The sequence below is a fragment of the Paramormyrops kingsleyae genome, chromosome 1 (genome assembly GCF_048594095.1).
Source record: "Paramormyrops kingsleyae isolate MSU_618 chromosome 1, PKINGS_0.4, whole genome shotgun sequence".
In the NCBI taxonomy this organism is placed as follows: domain Eukaryota; kingdom Metazoa; phylum Chordata; class Actinopteri; order Osteoglossiformes; family Mormyridae; genus Paramormyrops; species Paramormyrops kingsleyae.
In genome coordinates this window covers 44099990-44118222 of record NC_132797.1, presented here as the reverse complement: position 1 = coordinate 44118222, position 18233 = coordinate 44099990, and the positions used below count along the sequence as shown (strand labels likewise).

At 43.1% G+C, this 18233-nt stretch overlaps 1 protein-coding gene across 1 annotated transcript in view; it reads left to right on the top strand.

The window, feature by feature from the left end:
* The window catches only part of LOC140592547 (uncharacterized), a 67359-nt gene extending 51589 nt beyond the window's left edge, over positions 1-15770 (top strand). The window contains exon 3 of the mRNA XM_072716085.1: positions 15464-15770. Coding sequence (XP_072572186.1) covers positions 15464-15618 — 155 coding nt within the window. The 3' untranslated portion in view covers positions 15619-15770. The remainder of the gene's footprint in view (positions 1-15463) is intronic.
* The last annotated feature ends 2463 nt before the right edge of the window (positions 15771-18233 follow it).

Genomic DNA, 18233 nt, shown 5'->3' with positions numbered 1-18233 from the left:
TGAGCAGAGTAAGTGGTTGGATATTGGATGAGTTGGTCTAATATACACAAATATCCATTAAGGGCATCTACATCATTGATAGGATAAAGAGAAGAGGATCCTATGGAATTTCAAGTGCTAATAGTTTTCTATTGAAATATGACTGATTAAAGATATTCCTTTCACATGTTGAGAGTTCCCCTCCTGGAGCCGACACCTTATCGTGGTGGAGGGGTTTGCGTGTTCCAGTGATCCCAGGAGCTAAGTTGCCCGGGGCTTTATGCCCCTGGTAGGGTCACCCAAGGCAAACAGGTCCGGGGTGAGGAACCAGACAAAGTTCGGCTCAAAAGACCCCATATGATGAAAAAGATTTTGGAAACACGTTTTCCCTTGCCCGGACGCGGGTCACCGGGCCCCCCCCCTGGAGCCAGGCCTGGGGTTGGGGCTCGATGGCGAGCGCCTGGTGGCCAGGCCTATACCCATGGGGCCTGGTCGGGCACAGCCCGAACAAGGCACGTGGGTCCCCCTTCCAATGGGCTCACCACCCGTAGGAGGGGCCATAGGGGTCGGGTGCATTGTGAGCTGGGCAGTGGCCAAAGGCGGGGACCTTGGCGGTCCGATCCTCGGCTGCAGAAGCTAGCTCTTGGGACATGGAATGTCACCTCTCTGATGGGGAAGGAGCCTGAGCTGGTGCGCGAGGTTGTGAAATTCCGGCTAGATATAGTCGGGCTCACCTCGACGCACGGCTTGGGCTCTGGAACCAGTCTCCTTGAAGGGGGTTGGACCCTTTTCCACTCTGGAGTTGCCTGCGGGGAGAGGTGCCGAGCGGGGGTGGGCATACTTATTGCCCCGTGGCTGGGCGCCTGTACATTGGGGTTTACCGCGGTGGACAAGAGGGTAGCCTCCCTTCGCCTTCGGGTGGGGGGACGGGTTCTGACTGTTGTTTGCGCTTATGCGCCGAGCGGCAGTTCAGAGTACCCACCCTTTTTAGAGTCTCTGGAAGGGGTGTTGGAGAGCATTCCTTCTGGGGACTCTCTTGTTCTGCTAGGGGACTTCAATGCTCACGTGGGCAATGACAGTGAGACCTGGAGTGGCGTGATTGGGAGGAACGGCCCCCCCGATCTGAACCCGAGTGGTGTTCTGTTGTTGGACTTCTGTGCTCGCCACGGATTGTCCATAATGAACACCATGTTCAGGCATAAGGGTGTTCATATGTGCACTTGGCACCAGGACACCCTAGGCCGCAGTTCGATGATCGACTTTGTAGTCGTGTCGTCGGACTTGCGGCCGCATGTCTTGGACACTCGGGTGAAGAGAGGGGCGGAGCTGTCAACTGATCACTACCTGGTGGTGGGTTGGCTCCGCTGGTGGGGGAGGAAGCCGGCCAGGCCTGGCAGGCCCAAGCATATAGTGAGGGTCTGCTGGGAACGTCTGGCTGAATCCCCTGTCAGGAGGAGTTTCAACTCCTACCTCCGGCAGAACTTTTCCCATGTCCCGGGGGAGGCGGGGGACATTGAGTCCGAATGGGCCATGTTCCGTGCCTCCATTGTGGAGGCGGCTGACCGGAGCTGTGGCCGTAAGGTAGTCGGTGCCTGTCGCGGCGGCAATCCGCGAACCCGCTGGTGGACACCAGTGGTGAGGGATGCCGTCAAGCTGAAGAAGGAGTCCTATCGGGCCTATTTAGCCTGTGGGATTCCAGAGGCAGCTGACGGGTACCGGCAGGCCAAGCGGGATGCGGCTTCGGCGGTCGCTGAGGCAAAAACTCGGGTTTGGGAGGAGTTTGGTGAGGCCATGGAAAACGACTTCCGGACGGTTTCGAGGCGATTCTGGTCCACCATCCGGCGGCTCCGGGTGGGAAAGCGGTGCAACATCAACACTGTTTATGGTGGGAATGGGGTGCTGCTGACCTCAACCCGGGACGTTTTGGGTCGGTGGAAGGAATACTTCGAAGACCTCCTCAATCCCACCGACACGCCTTCCGATGTGGAAGCAGAGTATGGGGACTTGGGTGTGGACTCCCCTATCTTGGGGGCGGAGGTCGCTGAGGTGGTTAAAAAGCTCCTCGGTGGCCGAGCCCCGGGGGTGGATGAGATCCGCCCAGAGTTCCTGAAGGCTCTGGATGCTGTAGGGCAGTCTTGGTTGACACGCATCTGCAGCATCGCGTGGACATCGGGGGCAGTGCCTCTGGACTGGCAGACCGGGGTGGTGGTCCCCCTCTTCAAGAAAGGGGACCAGAGGGTGTGCTCCAACTATAGGGGGATCACACTCCTCAGCCTCCCTGGTAAGGTCTATTCGGGGGTTCTGGAGAGGAGGGTCCGCCGGATTGTCGAACCTCGGATTCAGGAGGAGCAGTGTGGTTTTCGCCCCGGCCGTGGAACAGTGGACCAGCTCTATACTCTCCGCAGGGTTCTGGAGGGTTCATGGGAGTTTGCCCAACCAGTTTACATGTGTTTTGTGGACTTGGAGAAGGCATTCGACCGTGTCCCTCGGGCAGTCCTGTGGGGGGTGCTCCGGGAGTATGGGGTGCCGGGCTTCCTTTTAAGGGCTGTTCGGTCCCTGTATGACCGGTGGCAGAGTCTGGTCCGCATGAGCGGCAATAAGTCGGACTTGTTTCCGGTGAGGGTTGGACTCCGTCAGGGCTGTCCTTTGTCACCGATTCTGTTCATAACTTTTATGGACAGAATTTCTAGGCGCAGCCAGGGCGTTGAGGGTGTCCGGTTTGGTGACCTCAGGATTAGGTCTCTGCTTTTTGCAGATGATGTGGTCCTGTTGGCCTCATCAGACCGTGACCTTCGGCTCTCGCTGGGACAGTTCGCAGCCGAGTGTGAAGCGGCTGGGATGAGAATCAGCACCTCCAAATCCGAGACCATGGTCCTCAGCCGGAAAAGGGTAGAATGCTCTCTCCGGGTCGGGGATGGGATCCTTCCCCAAGTGGAGGAGTTTAAGTATCTCGGGGTCTTGTTCACGAGTGGGGGGACGATGGAGCGGGAGGTCGACAGGCGGATCGGTGCGGTGTCCGCAGTGATGCGGGCGCTGCATCGGTCTGTCATGGTGAAGAAGGAGCTGAGCCAAAAGGCGAAGCTCTCGATTTACCAGTCGATCTACGTTCCTACCCTCACCTATGGTCACGAGCTGTGGGTAGTGACCGAAAGAACGAGATCGCGAGTGCAAGCGGCCGAAATGAGTTTCCTCCGCAGGGTGGCTGGGCTCTCCCTTAGAGATAGGGTGAGGAGCTCGGTCATTCGGGAGGGACTCAGAGTAGAGCCGCTGCTCCTCCGCATTGAGAGGAGTCAGATGAGGTGGCTCGGGCATCTGATTAGGATGCCTCCTGGGCGCCTCCCTGGTGAGGTGTTCCGGGCATGTCCCACTGGGAGGAGGCCCCGGGGAAGACCCAGGACACGCTGGAGGGACTATGTCTCTCGGCTGGCCTGGGAACGCCTCGGGATTCCCCCAGAGGAGCTGGAGGAAGTGGCCGGGGAGAGGGAAGTCTGGGTTTCCCTGCTGAGACTGCTGCCCCCGCGACCCGACCTCGGATAAGCGGGAGAAAATGGATGGATGGATGGATGGATGTTGAGAGTTCATTACAGGATTTATTTCACTGGCCTGAACAAACTTAAAACAATAACAGTCCCTGGGCTCTATTTTGATTATCTAATGTAAAGTGCAACTAACATTGATGGGCATGTCCAAATCCATTTACCTATTTTGTTGCGGAAAATACCAGACTTTGCGCCAGTGCAAGGTGTAAATTGGTTGTCCTAACTCTCTTATTTATTCAGTGGCATGTTTTGGGTGTAGCATGCAATGTACCAATCAGAATGGCATGTTACCTCACCTTTAGCAGACAGAGGTACAGTACATGAGCTATGGCGGCAGTGCAAATGTCCTTTAAATTACAGGACATGCTTAATTCTGATAATGAAGTCAAAAGATTTTTTTTACTTGATATATATTTCATTTGGTGTTTTATTAAACAGTATGATTACGTGAAAGGACCAGATGTACTCTATAAAACAGTATATAATTGAAATAAAATAAAATAAAAAAAACATCATTACATTTCGAGCGTGTATCTGTGTATCTGTAACAAGCACCCTCACATTTCTAAAATGCACTGGTTAAATATGGTTTAACAATTCACCACCTACTTTAGACGTGGTTTTTGTTGGTCAAAAGCACAATGTCATTTCGCTGCCTTAAAATAGCAATGCGCTGAGAATGCACCCATCTCATTTAAAAAACAACACTAATACAAGCAGAAAGCAGGCAATAAATCTTTTGCTGTTTTGATGACGGTGAGCATGGCATGAAAATGAGCAATGTGATGGTGCGAAACTAGGAAAACCACTTTGCATCAAGCTTTCTGTTGGTGGGAAATAGGGCCCCCTTTCTAAATCAAGCTACCAATTCAAGTCCCAATACAAATATGTTAGCATACCCTGGGAAATAAGCTAAATGTTTCCCAAAATTTGTGTTATTATAGTGCACTATGTCATTTTCGCAGTGCAATCACTGGGTGTTGTAACATAGAGCAGGGACACAGGGATCTAAATAAACTGCTCATAGGAGTTTTATTTAATCAAAAATGTTCAGAGGGCAGAAGAAAAAAACTATTTGTTGAGGGAGATAACCAATCAGATTGCAGTGGAGGTGGATCCAAGTGACTATAGGAGTCAGGACCAACCAATCAGATATTTTGTCCCACCTCGGCCCTCCTCCTCTACAATCTGATTGGTTATATCTCTGAACCAATCATTATTCATTCTGCCCTTAGAACATTTTTGTGTAAGTAAAACTCCTCCAAGCAAATTAACTGAATTGAAAAAATGAATAAACTTAGCTTTTTTTCCAATGACAATTTAAAATTGTCTTCTGGATGTCCAGTGACAGGAATAATATGCTATGTGTGTGAAATATCTGTCAGTTAGCTACCAACCTATTGATTAGCTACTGAGTTATGCAGCTTCCTTTACAGTATAAGCATACACAGGCAGACAACATAAATCATTGTAAATTACTAGTTTAATCTGACAGTGTACACAGTTAAAAGTCATTATCTCTGATGCCAGGGTAAAATACGTATCTGTGATTTTCTCTTGAGCTTTTTTTTAATGGACATAGAAGGAAGGATCCTAGAGTAATAAAAATAAATGGACACCACCCATACAGGAAGCCACGATGAGGAAAAAAGAACTGACAAAATAAGCATCGTGAAGCAAATATTTTGTAACAGAAATAAATGCCACACACATAAAGATTCATGCTTTAAAATAAACCCAACGTTTGAATTTTTAATTGTGAATGCTAATTACAGCCATCAAATAGTGGTTTCTAAAGGCTTTCTATTTTGCAGCACTGGAGAGCAGCCCTGAGCCTGGTGTATTTTTCCACTTCATTAATATTTGATGAAAAGTGCTCCAACTGCATCAGCTGTGCATCAGCAGCGAGAGCGTGGCCCACATTATGCTTTCTGCTGTCACAGCCTCCAACATTTTTATCAAAAATAAAAAGATAAGCCTTAACCACCTGTTGGCCAATTGATTCCACTGGATACTCTAAAAACAATTGCCAATTGGGTGGGACCTATAATTGAACTGACACTCACAAAGAAACCAGACCCTTATGAAGGACCAAGGCTAAAATTGTTATTTATAAACCTAAAGTTTATCCATTCACCCATCCATCCATCAATCCATCCAAACATTAAACCGTATGATTACGTGAAACACACACACATGTATATATACATATGTGTGTGTGTGTGTGTGTGTGTGGATTATGTTTATATTACATTGTAGGGACCAAATGTCCTCCACAATGTAATAAAAAACCTGGACCCATATTCACAAAACATCTTAAGACTAAAAGTAGCTCCTAATTTGCCTGTTTAGGAAACACTCCTAAAAATTATGGCCGTGTCAGTCCTAAAAAGACCCAAATCCTAAGATAAGAGTAAGACTCTGGCTAACGTCAGTTCTCATGCACGAGTTTGCCTTCAATAATCACGGGGATGGTTTGATGAGAGGCCAGTATGTGCTGGTGAAAATGTACACGCAACATCCCATAAAGACAAATACAGTGGGAAATTGCTTATAGTGATTATGGTTATAGTGATCAACCACTTATATATATCAAAAAGCCTGGGACAGAATAATTCCTGCACAAATACTGTTTAAATAACTCACTTATAGTAATCAAGTAGTCCGCAGTGTTCATTTTTTGTCTTTCTTTCAAACATGACAAGCCTTGTGGTAACCCGTCTGCTTCTGGCTAGTTACCTAAGGCTAATGCTGTGTGCATAGAAAACATGACTGGAAAAAGAAAGTCATTTTCTTTCAGTGACAAATATAGACTCATCAAAGCTTATGATAAACTGCCAAAATTGAGCCAACGAGATGCAGCAGTGAAACTACAATAAGGTATATTTTATGTACAGTACTGTATTATAGCATATTAAATTATTCACAGTTCAGTAATATGAAAAGAGTTTGAAACAGCTGTACTGTATTTTGAACAAATCTATAAAATTCAATACATAGTCACACTTTGTCTTATTACCTTACATTCATGTAATAAATATACAAATGTCAATTAGATGATAATTTGCCTGAGACATAACATTTGGTTTGTTGAAGATGTTATTGAATCCGTCCCAAACTCCACAACAATCATTATTCCCTCCTGACTGAGGCGGTGTCCTTTAAGTAATTCAAGGTTCATTTAATGTTTCCAAGACATTGCAGCGTGGATTGACAGCAGGCATTTTGTGAATTGGTCTTAGTGACTTAGGAGTCATCTCAACTCCTTTTTAGTTCTCCCAGGTTTAGGTGCTATTTTTAGCACTAAGTGGCTTAGTGAATAGGTCTTAGTAAAGAAAAATAGGAGTCCTACATTTAGGACTGACGCGGCCATAATTTTCAGGAGTATCTCCTAAATCGGCAAGTTAGAAGCTACTTCTAGCCTTAAGATGCTTTGTGAATATGGGCCCAGTTGCGTTCCTCTTAGGCACCTGGAAGTTCCTGTGGGACAGCCCATTCTGAACCATTGCCATAGAATGGATTGCTTTTTCCAATTTTATGCTTAAGTGACAGTCATAGGTGAAATAAAAAAATACCAGATGTTTTAACATGTGACAAATTAACACTGATTTCATGAAGATTGTATTATGTCCAACAGTTGCTGATTAGAACAACATTGTGGCTTTGATCATGGTAATGGATTAAAAAATATATTATGCAACAAATTTTATATACAGTAAATATAATATGAAGGGATACATTTTACATATGTGAGACTTTTAACAAACATACTTGTAAAAAGTTACCTTTTCAGCAAGTTCCACATGTAACAATATGTTATCTGTCCTTTAGAAAAGTCTAATTCGTCAAGACAGGAATAAGTAGAGTAGAAAGTGCCTGTCAACTCTACTTTGGAATTTTCTTGATTAACATGAAACTTTAATATGGCTTTCAGAAATTCTCAGATGAAATGGGTTTTATGCAAAAGAAACCTCCTCCTTCCTCAGAGCTGGATTTAAAGTGGAAACGCTAGGTTAATATTGCTGGTTTTCCTAGAAAGACGATGATTGTGTAAAATAGCAAATCACTTAGATGTCTATTACTTTCACATACAAGCATACTTATACATATACCATATACACATGCAAATATACATGTTATGTGTGTGTATAAGTTAGACTTGGAAGCTGAAAATTTGATAAATAAATTTAAAAAATGACTTTGTACATGCCTGCATATTTATTGCCTCATTAATTATTTACTATCTTGGGCAGTGGGTGTAGCCCTTATTGGTCAAACCCAACATACTAAAATTGTATTCTGGATGGCAAGCTGGGGATGCCCTCACGGAATTATGCATCTCTAAATGAATGAATGAATGAATGAATGAATGAATGAACAAATGAATAATTCCCTATGATTGTAATCAGGAAGTATTTTCAATGTATACATAGGTATTTATATTTTCTATTTTTTTTTTTTTGTTTTGAATACATCAAGTCAATTGGGTACAGAAATCAGGACACCCAAATGCGGGAGACCAGGAGGTTTATTTAGGGAATCAGGCAGATAGAAATAGAATTGTCGGGCTGCAATCGTAGTCAGGGTCACAAGTCAGTAGCTGGGAGAGTCAATCCTACACAAACACAAGAGACGATCAACAGGAACAGGCGGGCAGGTGCGGGCGAAGCTGGAGCAGGTAGTGCAGCAACAGGCAGAGCAGGAGCAGACAGGGCAGGATCCAGACGAAACAGATGGAAGACAGGGTTATTTAAGTGCTTGGTATGAGACAGCAGCAGTACTTCGCAAGGGGCTGACAGGCAAGTCTAGTTTTTAAAGTCGGGGAGGGTGAGATGCTAACCCATGGGGTGTAAAAATGACTTCTTAGTGTAACTGAATGGACAGTAAAACTTCATTTATAATCAATATATAAAAAGACATTAATCATCTTCCTCCCTTTTTATGATTTAGAATAAAAGGAGGAAAAAGAAAAATCCACTGTTCTAAGAAGAAAAAAATTCGAAACTCTGTCACTCTTTCACTTTGTTCTAGAATCCCCAATGTGACTGGTCAGATAAATCACAATAAATTTTTTAAAAGAAGTTGCCTTTTTGCTGCATTACACAATCAGATCGTGTTGATGAAATCCTGAGGTGCCACCATGAAAAAAATTTTGTGGAAGATACTACAAAACATTGGTTGGCTCTCCAAACCACTTTTTATTACCTTTTCTCTCCTTTCTTCTGCAAACCCACACTCAGGCAGGTGAATCCATAATCCATATAGCATTAACACTGCATCAGAGAAATACAGAAGATTACCATGCTTCCTTTGGCTTTCCAGCGAAAGACAATTCTCAGAGAATTTTAACACTTTTTCAGATTAAACCGCATTCCCTAATGCTAACAATGGAAAAAGGAAACACAATGCTGTCATTACCTTTAAGACCAATTGCAGAGCAGTATTTACAAAGTCATTATTTGAAGAAAAGTATATTTTCAGTATTTCTTCTTAATTTCAGTTTCCTTTTAATATCTACCAAGACAATAACAATAGGAAAGATTGAGGGCTTTTAATGATGGGATAAGTTGTTTTTTTGGTTAAAAAATATTTAGATTTTCATAATTTATTTATTCAGTCCTATTTTGCTAGGAGGAAACTGACAGAGCTATAGAGATGATGGGAGGGAGAGGCCATGAGATACAAAGAGATGAATTGATGATATTGATCTGATCTTAGAAACAAAGGATACTGTCTGTGTTTGGTAGACAAGATTTACAGATGAGAAAGAAGCATGATTATAAGGGGAAGGGGAAAGGCCTTGAATAGCACAAGCCCCCCTAGAAGAGATTGAAGGGCTTGTTTTGAAAAGCAGGTGAGTTTTCTTACAGTTACTCAAATGGTTGGGCATATTTTGTGAAACATATTTAACTGTCTCATGACTAACAGCATTTCTCAAAATGGTACATGCATTTAGCCGTACTCTCTCATTGTCATTGACTGATCAATTTTTTTTTGTAGAGCATATTGATACTTATTCATATCAAAGACACCAGTTTCAACATTGCAATGCTCTACATGTCATGTCTAATGTAGAGAAGGATGACCCAAATGCAGACTGCAGGTGAGTAGACCCCTTGCAGGGGCATTTATTATGGGGAGCAAGCAGGATTGCACACGTGAACACAGAACAATGACTGAACAGGGAGCACAGGACTAAGTGACGCTAATATACATAACTAACAGAGGAGTAAATGCAAGGCAGCTGTGGCTGGTTAACAAGAGGGCAGAAACAAGAGGTAAGAATAACAAGCTTCAGGCACGGCTGATTAGAAGCAAATGCCTAAGGGAAATGCAGAGAGCAAACAAGCAGGGTGGGGCTAGACATGACAGTACCCCTCCACACACACACTCCTGACACACTCCTGACGTGCCAAGAAAGCCAGAGAGGGGACCCAAGGGGTTGTACAAGAGGAGGGGCACATTGAGCCAGGACACGGGCAGGACCAGGGATGCTGGACAGGGTTGGGCACCGGATGTGCAGAGACTCTGGACTGAAGGCCTGGGAAGAAAAAACAGAACCATACCAAAGACATGACGGCAGATATCACAGGAGATACCCAACAGATGACACCACCAGACAAGACATACCTTACGTGAACCAGGGGAGGGACAGAAGCAAGGCAAGGGATTGCAAGGACAACAGGTTGGGCAGAAAAAAGGACAGGGACAGGACTGACACATGGAAGGACCACCAAGATAGGGACAGGGGCTCGAGTGCAGACCACTGGGGGAATGGACTAGGACAAGACAACAGGACAGGATGAAAACCCAGAGAAAACCACAACCAGACAGAGAAGGTCAAAGCCTGAGGCAGGAGAGAGAGTGAGGTCAAATTGGGTGTTTGGGATGTTCCCAGGTTGCTGGGTGTCGGTTCCATGGCATGCATCCCCCTTGGCATCGGCAGACCCATGGGACACTGTAGCATGGTGCAGTCAGCAGGGTCAGGTGGTGTCCCGCAGTGACAACAGCAGGTTAGCAGGCTGGCGAGCAGGCGAGAGCAGGGTGGGCAGCGATGGCTTTGGGACAGCCAAGGGCAAGCTAGGCAGGAACTACATATCTGGCAAAGGCCGCAGGCAGGGCAAGTCAGGCAGGAACTATTTGTGGAGCAGGGACTGGGGCTCTTGCCAGCAAGCGAGGCTGGGGGAACTCCAGAGATGAATCTCTGGAGACGGACAGAGCTCAGACACCTCGAATGATGGGCGGAGATCGGATAGCATCGGTGGAGCTCGGACACCCCTAATGTCGGGCAGAGCTCATACATCTCTGGACATGGGCAGATGCCCCCGGAGTCAGTCATGGTGAGGACCTCAGACAGCAAGCAAGACACAGCAGGGACCTGGAGCAGCGAGCAAGGTGCTAGCGACGCAGTGACGAACTAACCTCCTCTGGGCTGCAGCACGGCAGTCTCTCTTGAACCAGATGTGGCAGTAGGGGTGACTTCCCCTAAGTCGGATACTAGCAGAGTAGCAGCTGCCTTTTAATGGTCGGACGCTAGTGAAGTGGCGGCTGCCTTTGCTGGACTGATGCCTGCAGAACAGTACCCTTTTCTTGGCCAGACACCTGCAGAGTGGCAACCTTTTTTGAGCCAGATGTCTGTGAAGCAGTGTTGACCTCTTCCAGGCCGAGCACTTGTGGAGCTCCAGTGGCCGCTCCTCATCCAGGTGCAGCAACGACCGTGGCCTCCTCTGGGCTGGATGCAGAGAGAGAGAGGATAGGCTCTGGGGACGCAATTAAAACCAGGAGTAGAGGGCTCGGCGGTGATCTCACCCTTATCCAGTTCAGGCGAGGTGGGCCCTGGGACAGATCATGCCTCCTTTTTCCACTTTCGCCTCCCTCGCTTCGAGGTGACAGGCGGAGTCAGAGCGGCCCCTTCTCGACTGGGCTCTGGCATCACGGTGGCAGCAGCAAATTCCCCTGGGCAGGGCGCCAAGATTGAGGTTGGTTGCTCAACCTCCAGTGGCTGGGATTCAGCACGCTTCAAGGCCAACCTGTGTGGCAGGTTGTCGGCTTGGTGCAGGCTAGCCGGAAGGACTGCCTCTTTTACCTGTTGGTGTAGCGCCCATAGTGCCCCGATCAGTTCTTTCATGGCTGGCGAGGAGGAGGCTGGCGAGATGGCCAGCTCCCTCCCCGATCTGGTGCAACAATATCACTATCTTGGTGTGATCCCTGCAACAGAAGTTCCTCTAAAACCTCTTGGAGCACCTCGGGTGGTGAAAAATAAGTTTCTCACTGTGCCTTGGCCAGAAGCGGAAGCGGTAGCCTGCAATAGAGCAACTGCCAGAAGAGAAACCGGAACTGTAATCTCCAGGGGAAGTGGATTCAGATCACTTTCCTTGAGGTTGTTGGGCCAGGATAGACGTCTATTGCACAGGTGAGCGTTTTTGGGGATGAAGTAATCAAATCCTCGGCTGGAGCCGGGGAAGAACAGAAGCGAGGGCATTCTGTCAGTTCAAGAAAAACTGTAACATTTACAAAACAGCTTTGGGTGAGTAACTATGTCAATTAAAAAAATCATTTGTCCGACTCATTTTATGATTTTAAAAAAGACAGTAACTTAAAATAAAAACAGCTTAAAAAGACATTTGTGTGTTTTGAATGATGGTAATTTCATGCTAATTGACTTGACCCAATATCAGTTGTGTTACACTGACATCATGTGTCTGGAGGGTTAGTGCCATAGACCACCAATCCTACAGGTGGAAGCAATTTTTTTAGACTGACTGAGATTGATTCCAGCAATCTATAGTGCTAGTGTCACACTAAGTTGGACACTAAATAAATGAAAAGGAAATAGGGCATAGAACCACACTAAAATGAGTTGTTACACAGAATATGTGATTTTCCTTTCAGCTTTTCTTTCACACAGTGAAAAAGCACCATATTTACAAATTTCTTCAATTGCTTTGGAACATTTCTTAAATGACCATTAACATTTGCAAAACAACAAGTTTAATCCCCACACCATAATGTCACTTGTACACAGCAGAGCATCATTTCTCATTGTTTCACACAAATTTAGTACATGTATGCAAATGGTTTTGTACATATGTGATTATTTGGCATAGTTTTCAGTTGCTTTAGTCTTGTTGGTCAGATTAGATTATTTAGTTTCCCACTGTAATAATTTTACACAGAAAACTAAATACTGTATATATAGGTGATCATCGTGTTAGCCACCACATGCAAAGCCGATTAATAAAGCTTTCAAAATGACTTAAAATATATTCCATAAATTGCAGTGATACAGCATTGTTGTGTTTTAGGTTCCCACAGTACATGATTTTGTTGTCATTTTGTTGTTCGTTCAGTCGTGACTATGAGAGAGTGCTGTGGTGCAAACCTACTGAACACAGGAGGATTCAGTTGTGTTTTTGTGTTATACAGTGTTTTTGTTTGCTGTAGTTTTTCTCGAATGCTTTGGAACATTTCTCAAATGACAATTAACATTTGCACAACAACAAGTGTAATCCCTACACGACAATGTCATTTCTGCACAGCTGAACATAATTTCTCACTGCTTCATACAAATTTCCAAATGTTTTACAGTTTTTATCAATTGCTTTGGCACATTTCATGAAACATGCTTAGCATTCTCAAGACCATTAAAGCATTTCTCAAAACAGTTCATGCATATGGCACACCACTATGATTTAGCTGCAAAACCCTGTAACTTACCCAAAACAATTCATTCATGTCTCAAAAGCAAATCATTCCTCCAATGAATTTGTTATTGCCACTAAAACAAAAAGTACAATCATTTTAACCACGAGAGTCAAAATGCTTAGATATATTGTCAGTATGTCAGCGTAAGTATGCTTCTGTGCTATATTGTAAAAGTTATTCTAGTCAAAAATGTAGTGAGGTATAAAAAATGTAATGATTAGACTTACTGTAAATAGGAGTTTAACTGTGGTACCAGGGTAACCACCACCCTACTCTGTTGTAAAGTATCTTTAAAGACCGCAATGAGTATGGTCCTCCCAACTATAGCATTGGTATTTTTAATTTTTTTATATTATGGAAAGATGCCTGCTACTGGTTAACTAAGGATACTTCCTATATCAATTTATGTTTTTTCTTAGCAGTCCCTAACTGAAGTCTAGCCTTTTTTAGCTCCAGGTGCTTGGCAAGCAGGCATCAAAAAGTGATATTCATCAAACGCTTGAGGATTATAGTTCTGGACTGTGGGAGCTGAAAGCGATCACGCTTCCATTGTATAGATGGTGGCCATTTGAGGGTTTGTTTCCAGGTATCTTTTCCCTAAAGCTATTGGTTATAGTTGGTGACTGGGATTAAACAGTGATAATAATAGAGAAGTAACTGCACAAAGCTGTAATTCAAAATGTTTTTCAGCTAGTTCAGAGGGTGCCAACTGTCATACTCCCCTCCCCCTCAAAAGCCTAAATAAATGTGCCACGAATTCAGAAATAGTTTTTTTTTTTTAAAAAGGATATAGTAGCTTCAGTGATCGGTGATAGTCATTCTAAATTTATCAGAAGTTCACTGACATTTTCCATAACCGTTGTTAGATCTTTCACGCTTTAAACCATTCCAGCAGTTTACATTCCCTTTGTTGTGTCACAATGGTGTATACTCTCGACCACCATACATAATATTGCACTGACAAAATGCTAAATAGTAAAGCATGCAACCATTTCACATCAAAGATTTTTTTTTGCTAAAGGTGACAGATGATGACAGAAAAGGCTAATAAAGAGAGAGAGAGAGAGAGAGAGATGTACTATCAACATACCTTTTCCTTTAATGGTATATGAGTAAATATACAGACATGTGAACATATAGCTTAATGTTACCATTAGGCAGAGATATCTACTTATTCAGTAGTTTGATGAATTCCTCTGGATAGTGTCATTTGTTAAAACATACACATCACGACAGGCACTAAAAAAGGCATGAAAATTCATCCATTTTTATTTCAAGCAACCTCTTCTCCCTAAAGACTATTAAAAATGAATAAAAGGTAGCTGAATGATTCTATTCCAAAAAATTTGAAAGCTTTCCAATACCTATTATCTGTGCTTGCAGTAAACAAATAATCCATTACAAGCTATAGAGAAATCATTGAATATGACATTCTGATGGCTTTATAGTTTAAGTTTAAGGAGTTGCTCAACAAATTGGATTTGACGTGATTAATGGATGGTGTTAGAAAGTCAAATGGAGTGGCAATAGTTAGCTGCATATAATCAATAAACCAGTTATGTAGATGTCATTTCACCTACATGTATTCTATTTTATCTGCCTACACTTAATTTCAAAATGATAAAACTTTCAGCTTTATAATAATAATAATAATAATAATAATAAATATTGTTATTATTAATGATAATAATTTGCACTTATGAGTTACTACAAATGCACATGCTAAATTAATATGAGGGGCACAGGTGGGGGGGGGGGGTCTGCAGTGGCGCCAACATGCGGTGGCCAGGGGGGGCCATGCCCCCCCTGATAAATTTGTTGCCCCCCCCCCCCCCACTGCCCTCATCGGTGGCATATGCCAGATATGCTTCTATGTTTAATTATGCGTTTCAACAAATGCACGGTCAGCAAAGCGCTCTGCAATCACACGGGGGGTGGGGGTGCTCACAGGAAGCAGCAGCTCAGCACGTCTCTGGTCATCTTCAACAAACGCCGGTCGCGCGCGGAGTTAAGGAAGAAGACTACCGGTGACTGAGTAAATCATAATTTCTAAAAAGAATAGTGGAAACTATTTATTCAGTAAACTGTAGGCTGTAGTGACGTTTTTTAGTTCCGAATTTAATTACCTTGCTATCATTAGCTGGTGCTACATGCTATTTAACTTGCTTTTTGGCATGATAAATTTACTTAACTAACGTTAGCTGGTGCTATATGCTATTTAACCTCTTGTTTCATCACAGATATCTCCCAGTCAAGAGCAGAGCAAACCAAGCAGCCACAACTCAAAAGCTTCCCTCAAACCTATCAAGGGGACAGAAGACGGTGCTTCTCTAAAGACTGGTATAACACACATAAATGGCTGGAATACTCTCAGAGTAAAGACTCTGCCTACTGATGAGCGATTGAGTAATTTGGGGGTGCTAAGTGTGGAGTCAAGAAGGGCTTGGGCCATAAATCTTGATGACTTTGTAGATTTGTTTGCAAAAAAGCACAGCAACAGGCGAATAAAACTGTATTGAGTGTATAGCCTGTACTCGATTACTGTATTTCAGTTTGTTTGCCGGTGGACCATAATAAAATATACAAATGTACATGTAATGCCTTTTTTTAAATTTTTTTCATTTTTTGGAATATTATACAGTATGTAACATTTTAGTGTACATAAAGATGCAGCAACAATCAAATAATTCAAAGCTGTATTGAAAATAATTGGAGACTAGTGTGGTGTTTTTAAACTTGGTTAAGCTTGTTCCCAGTAACAAAACAATTAATTGAATAACACATATACATAAAACACATTAAAACAGGATTATTGTGGAACTCAAAATGTTAATTGTACAATGTAATTGTAAATCTATGCACTTGTGATCACTGGGACATTAAATGTAACACAAGAAACCAAAGTATATCAGTAGGCGATCCCTTAAATCTTTCTCATAGTTTTCAACTAGCTATATACTACGACAGCATAACAGAATTCCTGAAATTCAGCTCGGCTTTTGGTTTTGGCCCATCTGGCCTCCCCTATGAAAATTTTCTGGAGGCGCCAATTGGTTGTCTGTCAGGATAGCCTCACCTATCTGATAGTCACAATAATTGTTTTTGGTCTGTCCACCTGTCCCTCATTCCAAGAGTTTTTAAAATCACAATTTAATTTCATATTTGAGGCTTTTCAAAGGAGAACAAAAGACAAGTTCTTAATTTCCTGCAGATTAGTTTGTTAGGTCTTGATTATTCAGAAGCATGTTTTGGGCAAAACATAAAATGAACCAATTGAAATGGCACAATACCTCACCTATAAAAGGGAGCAGCACATGATCTATGGTGAATTGATATTACAATGGTGCATTTGCCTGGCAAACATTGCTTTTTGCCTGAGTAAATGGATCTGCTTTTGCACGGGGTGAAAATGCGAGAGCACATCATTGAATGGGACACCACTCTTGCACCAAAGCCTTTCGAGGTGAAGCAGGCATAGGATGAGCCAGCACGAGTGTGTCCTCGGTTTCTTCCATGCAGTGCCGAAAGTGTTATGATGTCAGAAGACGGGGAAACCGAAGCTTGCTGCTGAAGGAGAGCAGCAGCTGGGAACGGGGACTAAATTATGCTTTTTTTCTGTTTTAATTTTGGTTCTGCAGTTCGCAAGATACAAAAAGTATAATCTTTGTACAAACAAAATATAACCTACAGTTTTTAAGGTGTTTAAAAATGTTCAAACAAAAGGCAATAAGGCTGTTATTTTTCTACATCTCAATTTAGATTCCTTACCATGCTACAGACGATTCAGCTCTTCTGCCAGCATATCCCTCCTTTCTCGTGGTGCTGCCGGCGTACTCTCCTTTGTTGGCATTGGCAAATGCATTTCAGCATTATACCTTCTAAAGTTCTCGAATTTGTCCTCATTTATGTCCAACATCACACATGGCAATGTTACACAACATGCTACAATGAATGTTGCAACCTTCTGAAGGCTGTATTGTAATATTCCACCTGACTTATGTAACTATCTGAAATGCATTTTCGGCAATCCAGCCGAGGCATGCTTAATGCTGAAAATTAATATGAAAGATTTTTTTTGTTCTTTACTTATGCCACTTAAATTATCCACTGATCGGTGATAGTCATTCTAAATTTATCAGAAGTTCACTGCCATTTTCCATAACCGTTGTTAGATCTTTCTACATGGTTTTTGTTGGTCAAAAGTGCACTGTCATTTCGCTGCCTTAAAATAGCAAGGCACCAACAACGCACCCAGCCACACCTAAAAAAAACACCACTCCTACGAGCGGAAAGCAGGTGCAAAACATGTCAAGTCAAACAGAAAATGATTACTACCTTGTAAGGATTAGATGATTTTTTTATTATATACACTCTAAAAACTGATGGGTTAAAAACAACCCAACATGGGTCATTTCCCAACCCAGTGCTGGGTCAAATATGGACTAACCCAGCTTTGGTTGTTTCAATCCAGCAAGGTTGGGTTAAGGGCTTAACCCAACGTGCTGGGTTGCATTTTAAGACCAAGTTTTGGGTTAAAATGACCAAATCTCTTGGTCAAAATCACCTCAACACTGGGTTGAAAATGAAATCTGTAAGTCTTAATTGTAGACTATACATTATAACTTTATGCTGAAAATCAATTTAAGGCTCTTAAATGCACCCAGCCACCTACCAACCGAAAGTAAAACAATGTAATACACAAAAAGATTCAATACTTTTATTTCGTAACAATGGATTTTTTTCACTTTTATGATTGTAAAAGATCAAAAAATGTCATCAAAAAGTAAAACGGGATAACTTCCAATTAGTCTCATGAAATATTGACATAGAGCATTAATTGAAAGATTAACATCCATGTATGCGATTAAACTAGTACAGTACAAAAAAGTTCAGAAAAAAAAAATCACATTCACATTAAATCATATTAAAATATGCTGAACTTCCAATTACAGCTTTCCATGGAAGTTAAAAATATATAGGAAAATCTAAATATTTGTAGATGACGCTAAA